The following is a 9,868-nucleotide window of genomic DNA, read 5'->3' as shown; positions in this document are numbered from 1 at the left end:
ACATGTGTGCCAGTGCCACGTGGATGACAGGAGTAGTCTGGATCAGGATGATATAAGCATGAAGTGTGATGATGATCCACATAATTATCTAATATATAATATAAATCAATTTATATAAATTAAGAGAAATGTTAACAGTATCGTTGGGATATTAGTTAAGAATTCATTTTAAGAGAGTTTTGATATCACTTTTATTGAAAATAAAAAAAATTGTCAAAACATTAATTATTTTTTTTTTTTATAAAATTTTTTAAAATTAAATTGTTAATTAATGCACTCGTTAAAAAAAAAAAAAAAAAAAAAAAAACTATAATTAGCTTTAGCTTAGCTCCCTCTAATCCCAACGAATCCCGTTGCTTGTAAAGTATTTTAACACGTTCTCCGTTATTCCGTTACTCCGCCGCCGTGCACGTAATTCTTGAAAATAAAGCTCATTAACCCCATTGGTCATTTCTGATCACACCCAACTTCTAACTCACGTCATATCTCTCTCTCTCTCTCTCTCTCTCTCTCTCTCTCATGCTATATAAAGTGCTATAAGTATCATCGATAGCCAAATCGAATCTTAACACTACCACCACTACTCCATTCTATTCTTATTGGTACAATTTACAAGTACAACTTTTTTTTCTTTTCTTCTTCTTCTTCTACAACTTGTTACAGATAATGGGAGATAACAATGTTAACCTACCCCCAGGTTTCAGATTTTGCCCTACGGATGAAGAGCTTGTAGTTCATTTCCTTCATCGTAAGGCCAGTCTCTTACCATGCCACCCCGATGTCATTCCCGATCTCGATCTTTATCCATATGATCCATGGGACCTTGATGGTACTATATTTTGTAAGCTGTATATATATATATATATATATATTTTCTCTTCTATTCTTGCATGTAATCACTTAAACAGAAACATATTGGTTAGTACCAAATGTTGAGTATAATTTTTCCAGTGCGTGATTTAAATTTTCCAATAAAATTCAATCATGCGATACTGTACTTTGTAAAAAAAACAATATTGTTTGAGTGTGTACTAAGTTTTGCCTTATGTTTAATTTGTCCATATATTTTTGGAGTTTGTAGGAAAAGCTTTGGCTGAGGGAAACAAGTGGTACTTCTATAGCCGGAGGACACAAAATAGAGTTACATGTAATGGTTATTGGAAGGCAATGGGCAATGAGGAACCTGTAATGAATAGCTCTAGCAAGAGTGTTGGAATGAAGAAAATTTTGGTGTTTTACACCGGTGAAGCACCCTCTGGCATCAAAACCAATTGGATAATGCAAGAATATCGTCTCTCCGATTCAGCTGGTTCTACTAGTCGATCATCCAAGAGAAGAGGCCATCCAAAAATAGTTATGTAGCATTTATTTTTATTTTTTTTATGACAGTATAGTAATGCTAATTCTGCCAACTACATATAGCTCAAGTGACACTTTTAACACTTCCTTATGTTTTTAACGGAAATTTTCAAATTATTAAAAATAAATACTAATTCTATTATTTTTCAAAATTTTTGCAGGATTATAGTACATGGGTAATATGCCGAGTGTACGAGCGAGATGATGATGACGACGGGACAGAGCTGTCTTGCTTGGACGAAGTTTTCTTATCATTGGATGATCTTGATGAGATTAGCCTGCCAATTTAAGATCCAATCAAATTGTGATCCATTATAAAGCTTTGTCCAATCCAAATATATATATAGAACTCCATTATTGCTAACCTGTAAGATGGTGTAGAAATTACCACTATCACTTCTAGTGGCACTATGTCCACATGTCACTCAAAAAGACCAAAAACAAAAGGTGGCATTATGTTCTGATGAATCACAGCCATTCCCCCTGTATTTTAGTCTTCTTTTTGTTTGACTACAAGATATATATATATATATATAATGGATTTAATTCCAATCCTACGCTTTTCTTTTTCTAGTAATTGGTTTGATAATGGATTATTCAAATAACTTTCGACTTAAAACGATTATTATTGACTCAAGCTTAACTAACCTACTTAACTCAATTTTTTATTGTTAAAAACCAAACTAATTGATCTCACTGAAGATTGCCTTCAAAATTTATTACAAAATTAATTAACTAAATTTAAATTTAAAGTTCAACCCATTACTCATTGTTTTTTTTTTTTAATTTTTAAAAAAGAAAAAAACACACACACAAAGAAGAGAGAAATAAGTTCTAACACAAAAGCACACCACAAATTCTACTAAAAAACCATAATAACTTTTAAGAGAGTGTGGAATAACCCATTACTTATTGTTAGAATAGTATATGAAGACTATAGGTTCCTAGAATCATGATTTTGTATAATACTATCTGCCACCATGGTATTGTAATTTGTAATATACCATGATGATTTTAAGTTATAGTCATATTAGGCATATTGTGTACCCTTTAATGGGTACAGTATGCATATAAAGTTAATTTGTAAGGATGTAATTGTTTAGAATTTTGTGATGTGATTATCTATCTATATTTACATCTAAAAGTTAAAGCGTAGTATTTATTGTTGCTACACTCCAGTTGAACCACATCATCGTTCACACTTTTCTTTTCATTTTTTTTTTTTTTTAATCTCATCCCCTTTCTTTTGTAATTAACATTTTGCTCTTCTTTGAGTTCTTTCAACTTCCCATTTCAATTTATAAAAAAATAAATAAATAAAATTCTATTTGCTTGAACTTTTCCAATTATGTCTCTTCTCTCTCAATTAATGTTTCTCATTTACTCCACCAAAACGTTTTCTTATTTTTACCTTTCTATTAAAACAAATTTAGCATTAATTCAGCAAATCTTTGAAATTTGTGTCTTGATTATTGGTCATTCTTCCTATTTCTGATCAAGAGGTTTCTCAAAACATTCAATTGTTGCCTATTAGAAATAAAACACCTACTTATTATTTTCCCTATATATATTTGCAATTTTCTCTTCCTCCATAGATTAAGATCCTACTAGCCTAACCTATGCCAATGCAGAATCCAATCCTTCCCATAAAGAAGCCCCCACTAAATTATCAAGTTTTAAGCCATGGATATTTGTCGTGGGGTTCTCAACAAAACATTGTCATCATTAAAGAAGCGCTTGCACAAGACAAGGCCATAGACAATCTCTACCCACTTGGTGTTATGAATTCTATTGGTCCCTCAAGACATTGTCTTTGCTTGAATATATGTTCTCCCCCTTGAGATTTAGGGAGATGACACTCCACCCCAAACTTGAAGGGAAAAAATATTTTCTCCCTTTGACATCCATTTGACCAAATTTTATTAAATTAATATTAAAAATATTGTATACTAACTTGCTCTTTGCTTGAGGGAATGATTCCAAAAAATTTAAGAATTAAAATCCATTGATTTAAATTTTTAATTAAAGTGTATTTTAAAATATTAAATATGACCTTTGCTCCCTTTTTTTTCCTTTTTTTTTTTCAACAGGTTTTGGAGATATTTGTTGTTGCAACTGTTTTGGTGCTTGAAAAATTTTTATTCTAAATTCATCAATCAATTGTATTTTTACTAACCATTGTTAAACTTTTGTAAAGAGATTCTTATAAAAATTTTAAATATTTCATTACTAATATAAATAGAAGGGGGTGAGTGTTAATTTTTTTCAAATCTCAAAAGAGGGGAGTGTTTTATCCCTTCATGCTTTGGGTGGAATGTCTGGAATGTCATTCCCTCAAACCTCAAGGAAGGGGAATGTAATTACCCCAATGCAAAATACTTTTTTAAAATAACACATGCACTATTTAACAATTAAACCTATAAAATTTATATTATACGCTATTATAATTATGTAACATTTTCTCACACATCGCATGAGTCTGCAACTAGTAGACTATTAAAGTCAAATCACATCAATTCGTTGAGTTATTTCTTTATCATCCCGTTGTCTATTCTTTCTTCCTAATATTTTTATACTGGGTAAAATACAATTAATATTCTTGATATTTGGGCAAATGTTAATCAGGTTCAAGACATTTCAAAATTAGTCAATTTGGTCCTTTAAATCAACTTGGTCCCTAAAACATTACTCATTTTCTCCTTTCTTATGGTAATTAGAGACTAAATTAGTCAGTTTTAAAATGTCTTGAACTTTACTAGCATTAGACCAAACCTCAAGAATATAACTATATTTTATCTATCCTTTTTATATTCTAACAAGATATTAGAACCATATCTTTGTAGCCGAGTAATCTTCACCACTATTTTCTAAATTCTAACCACCATTGTTAGCCACGCTTTAGGGTTTACACAATTAGATCAAAGGTTTCATGAATCAAAAATCATGGAATTTCAACCATTCCTAGGCCTAACTACATGATTTATATCATGTCGTTAATAGTGTCTTGAAAAAACCCTAGACATGCCTAAATGTGTCTTTCTCCAATCAATAAGTCTACAACTACAACACATCTCACACCCATTTTTACATCCTTCCCTCGTGTCATTACATCATCTCTTCTGACCTCACCAACACTAATATTACATATTTTCTTTTCTTTTTTCTCCAAATTAAGCACACACATGATACCTTGATCATTGTCCAATGTTTGTCACCATTATTGTCTTTGTTGTAATCCTCTTACTGTCGTCAGGTGATGTGACAACTACGACTTGTGGGGATCAAAATATATACGGTCTGTTTGGATTGAGCATCACCTATAACTCAAAATCTCATAACTCAAATTCAATTTTCATAACTCATTTTTCGAACTCTATTTTTTCACTTGCTCTAGAAATAACTTGTTTGATTTCATATCTTAATACATATCTCTTCTTTATACTTAAATATTTGCATAAAGTGATGGGGCCATTGAAAGCTATAACTCAAAACTCAAAAACATCCAAATTGTGTCTTGAGTTTTCAAGACTCAAACTCAAATTTTTGAGTTTTGAGTAATGGAAACTTAACTCAAAAATTAGTCCAAATAAATTGAGTTTCGGTAGGCCCCATATTTTTTGAGTTTTTGGTGGTGAAAACTAAGTTAATATCCCTTGATAATGAGTTTTATAATTAATGAAGACACAATTACAAATAATTTTTTCTCCTATATTAAAGGAATTGCATTAAGTCACCACTTAATTTAATTTAAAACCAGAAAAACTAAGAATTATCTTGAAATTTAATTTAACCATAAAATATTACATCAATTTCAAGAAAAATGTTTAAAAACTTTGGTGTTAAGAGTACAATCTAAAGAAAATCGAAATTGCATGGTTTCTATATCTTTTTTGTGAAAAAAGAAAATTTTGCATGGTTTATTTTTCTAGTTACTATCTAAATGAAATTAGAATTACAAAGACTAGTATTCTAACATTCATCCACAAATCTATTACCTATATATGTTCAGATGTTAAGTTACAAAGTAGTAACGTGGGCAACCCACCCCACTTGATCTGGCCCTCTTAGGAAATAATAACCGATAAAAATTATTATTCGCTTATTTGGTGCAATGTAATGTAAGATCAATGAAACGTCTCAACCAATTCCTTTGTAGCAAGAGTGAGCATGCATACCGCCAATATAAAAAATAATAGTTGTGGGGCAAATGAGCTAACGACCATGCATCCATTACTATCTATCGCACTCTGTAATTTGGTGGTGATTGAGCTAAACGGCAACTGTAAGTATCAAGTCTGTATCAAACTCTGTCGATTTTTTTTTTAAATAGAGTTTGATAACTCTTGGACTCTAGAAAAATCGGTTGGTAAGAACTTAGCATAATGGTTAATCAATTATTTTAGAAAAATTTTGACACTATTTTTATTAAAAATATTAAAAAAAAAAAAACCATCAAAATAATTAAAGCCCCATTTGATACACCCACTCAAACACATGTTTTAAGTTTTTAAACAACATTACACGTATTTTCACACATTTTTTCACCCATACGTATTTTCACACATGTTTTCAAATAACAAAATACATATTTTTAATTATATGTACCAAACACCCTCTAATTATTTTTTTTCTTTTCCCATAAAAATTTTTTAAAATAATTACTAAACTATTGCTCTTAAACATGCATTAACATTTTCAATATATAATTACCCCAAAAAATACTAAAAAACTCGTGGATGAAACTCTTATTAATGTTGATCACAAAAAGTGTGGAAAATGATGTCATGTGTCAGTAGGTTGACCTCTGTTCCATGGAAAATTGAGTAGTAATTTTCTCTTCCTACTTTTCTCCAATGTTGAGGTTTTTCACGTGCAGGGATTATTAAGAGGAAAGGATAGAGGTGAGAGGGAGGGTTGCCGTGGAGCCCAGTGAGCACTGTAAGTGTGAGGTAAGCTTGCTGCTGTTGTTGCTGCTGCTCTCCAATATTGATGATGAGCATTATAATTTTCATTCCTACTCTGCCTTTTTAGCTTTTTCTACTTTGGATGGGTATTTGGTACTTTCCTTGTGTCACAAAACTAAGGAGCCATTTCTTTTATTTTTATCTTTTCTAAATGGGTTTCTGCTTAGGGAAGCAATGAGTCACATATGATGCAAGCTTCCACATGCGTTAAAATGCCTACACGAGTAGGCTTTCTTTCTTTCTTTGAATTATTATTACCTATTGGTAATAGACTATCTAGGATTCTAGGCAACCATTCAAGACTAGCCATTAGCGAACTTAATTTCATTTCCTTTTTCCCCTTATCAAACATATTGATCTGCTACGATTTGATATATTGATCATTTATTGACCAAAAAAATAACAACCATATTAGATTGGGGAAAAAATTGGAGTTGAAATGAAATAATATGTAATTTTGCATCAGGGTGTGTCATTTTATTAAGAATGCTATCTATTACACGCTTTAGTTTATATATAGCATACATAAGTCACAATTTAAAAGAGTTGGCATGCATGACTCTAGGCTGAATTAAAAGAACCATGTAGCCTTAATACAGATGACAAACAGAGAGTTAGTGATCTGAATTGTGCTATTTGCATGGTAAATAGGATTGTGCGAATTTAGGTCAAAACCCTATAAAACAAATGCTGGTGAAGAAAAGAAGAATAAATAACATAGACAATGTTTATTTTACACCAGTTGTAGCACACAATCGTCATGATTTCAGTGCAAAAAGTGTGCGTATGGTTGCGTGCAACAACTGGTTTGTACTAGTATTTACCCAAATAAGAGAATATCAAGACTCAATCTGGCAAATGGGCAATGCATTGGAGTGATTGCGGACAAGATTGAACAAGTAAAAGTGAATCACTTCAGTGGAATCTATGGAGTACCAAATACCTTTTTTGTTAATGAGATAGCAATCAATATGCACTTACTTGACATCAACAAGCAAAACATCTTAAATGCTGAGTTCACAGCAGAAGAAGTGCACCATGCCCTCTTTCAAAAGACAAACTTTTAAAGGTCCAAATGGCTTTCCAGTGTTATTTTATCTTCAGTTCTAAAGCATCATGGGAAAATTCTTAAGCAATGCTACACTTTCAAATTCTCGCATTGACTTTTCATTGAATGAACTCAACTCTACTTTCATTATCTTTATAATTAAAAAGCACCTCGATTGGCCTACTAATTTTGAGTAGTTCTAAGATCACAACTTTTTTTTGCTACAATTTTAACGTGGCAAACTGTGAATAATTGTCTATCATTTTCACATGAAGCCATCATTTTTTCTCTACTACTCACATTCTACCACATCATAATTTCGGCAAATTTGTGGTAAAAAAAAGTTTGTAGTCCTAGATTTTCTCATTTGGAGTTTAGACTTTAGACCCCATTTGTCTTTGTTACGCAACCTATTAAGTTGCTGCAAAAGTACTAGTGAATCAACTTAAGCCTAGTCTCAAGTTGATAATCACATCACTTCAAAGTGCTATATGGCGGCGGTGAGGTTTTTTTCTTTTATCAAGAAAAAAAATGGGGGGGGTGGGGGGGGGGGGGGGGGGAAGAGAGAGAGAGAGATAGATAATGTGTGCCTTGAAATTGGACATGAGCAGGTCTATGATAGGTTTTGCTGGGATTTTATTATTGTTGTGCTGACTACAATAGGTTTTAGTCCACACTGGATTCATTTGATCTCCCAATGCATCAGAGTTGTTTCGCACAATGTACTTACAAGCGGGGCTCCTATTAAAGCTAATGTGCATTGTACTGCTCTTCTCAAAGCGGGATCTCAAGAACTAATTAAGAGAATTAAATTTGCTCAGGGTACCCTATCTGGCTGTCTCTTAGTCATCTCAAGTTTGTAGATGACAAATTGTTATTTTCTCATACAACACCTCAAGTATTCTAGAAGTTAAAAGAGAATTTGGATTGGTATTTGTTCACTTTCTAGCAATTTATCAATGTAGATAAGTTTGAACTCTTTGTAGTCCTAATGCATCTCCAGAGCTGAGAGGTAGGCTTTCCGGTATGCTAGCAGTTAAAACTAGCGGAAAACCCTGAAACTTATCTTGGGTTGGGGATGGATTTGACGCAAAAGAAATCAAATCTTTTCTCCAGAGTCTCTACTTGAGTGGGGAAAAAAGAAGAAGAAGAAGAAAGTTACAAGGATGGAAAGCAAAACCATTAACCCAGGGGGTAGACTTACACTGATTAAATCAGTTTCATAGGCTAGCTATATCTGTCCCCTATCCTGTTTCCTTATTCCAAAGAACATTTGTAACAAAATTGACTCCCTGGCATATAGGTTCTGATGGGATTAGGATGTCAATCTTAAGAAACTCCATTTGATTAGTTGGGACAACCTATGTAATCCAAAGAAACATGGGGATTTGAAGCTCTAAGACAAAATATCTTAGAAATGTGTCACCCCAATTGGCTCCAGTGAGGAGTAATGCTTTCTGGTTTTGGAAGAGTACTAAGGCAGGAAGGAAATCTGTTCTTATCCAGGCTAGTGGTGTTTGGGAAGTGGTAACTCAATTCCTATAGACCATCCCTGCTGGTTTCAGCCCATTAAGAATATATGGAGTTAGATTCATGATTTTGCATGTGTTCTAAGTGACTTAACTGATGGGAAATAATTACAATGTGGGTGGAATAAGACTCTGATAGGAAACTTTACAATCCTAGAGATGCCAATGAAATTTTGTCTTTAGCCATCTCTTTCTTTGGAGCTCAGTTAAATTAGCCTGGCCTTCCTCCAAGACATGGGAGTATAATGTGAAAAAAGCATTCTGGATGCTATTTCGCAGCTAAGATTCTGATCCTATTCTAAGTGATTCTTATAATTTGAACAATCGATGCTGGATGAAGCTGTGAAAATTAAAGTTTGAATGAAGATGATTATCTTGTTATGAAAAACCTTAAAAAGGATGATCTGTCTGTGAAAACTAAGTTAACCAAGCTAAACATACATGATGATGCTAGATGTATCTTACGCCTAGACGAGGAAGAAACATTTATTCAACAAAGAAAAAGGAAGAAACATTGCATCTCCTATTCTTGACATGTCCTCTTTCAACAGTGGTGTGGTTTGGTTTGGTTCAAGCTAAGCTTTAAGAACAAATTTATTGCACACTCGATCTGTCAAGGACTTGATTAAGAATTGGCTTTCTTTGGATCCCGAAACGCAATCCTCTTACGTCACATGATATGGTCAATTGGATATTTAGAAATAAGGACATTTATGAAGGCTCCAATGTCACACTTGGAAGTTGTCCTGAACCATTATAACCGATTGGTGGTTTCATGGAGTAAGAATGGTGAGGATCAGCAGCCTCAATGTAATGCTCTTGACAGAATGGGAATATATTAGACTAGTCTTTTCTTTTTCTTTTTTCTTTATAAACTACATCAATTCATTTCATTAAACCAACAAAGGACTAGCAGCAAAACAATCAGCCCTACAAGCATGAGAGGTAACAGCCAGCTTATTACAAGA

At 32.8% G+C, this 9,868-nt stretch overlaps 1 protein-coding gene across 1 annotated transcript; it reads left to right on the top strand.

Annotated features, from left to right (window-relative positions):
• Positions 1–561: 561 nt before the first annotated feature.
• On the top strand, positions 562–1,911 carry LOC111992325 (NAC domain-containing protein 104). Its single transcript, XM_024024194.2, has 3 exons — positions 562–829; positions 1,082–1,353; positions 1,521–1,911. The coding sequence occupies exons 1-3, from the start codon at positions 667–669 to the stop codon at positions 1,647–1,649; spliced, it is 564 nt and encodes a 187-aa protein (XP_023879962.1). The 5' UTR covers positions 562–666; the 3' UTR covers positions 1,650–1,911.
• The last annotated feature ends 7,957 nt before the right edge of the window (positions 1,912–9,868 follow it).

The sequence above is a fragment of the Quercus suber genome, unplaced genomic scaffold (genome assembly GCF_002906115.3).
Source record: "Quercus suber isolate HL8 unplaced genomic scaffold, Cork oak 2.0 scaffold_909, whole genome shotgun sequence".
Taxonomy (NCBI): domain Eukaryota; kingdom Viridiplantae; phylum Streptophyta; class Magnoliopsida; order Fagales; family Fagaceae; genus Quercus; species Quercus suber.
The sequence above is the reverse complement of the archived record's forward strand: the minus strand, read 5'-3'. Positions and strand labels throughout refer to the sequence as shown.

Excerpts from the sequence above, each read along its gene's own strand:
- LOC111992325 (XM_024024194.2), top strand. The coding sequence starts at position 667 with ATGGGAGATAACAATGTTAACCTACCCCCAGGTTTCAGATTTTGCCCT. Across the intron at positions 830-1,081 it reads TGATCCATGGGACCTTGATG|GAAAAGCTTTGGCTGAGGGA; the intron begins GTACTATATTTT and ends TGGAGTTTGTAG. Across the intron at positions 1,354-1,520 it reads GAAGAGGCCATCCAAAAATA|GATTATAGTACATGGGTAAT; the intron begins GTTATGTAGCAT and ends AAATTTTTGCAG.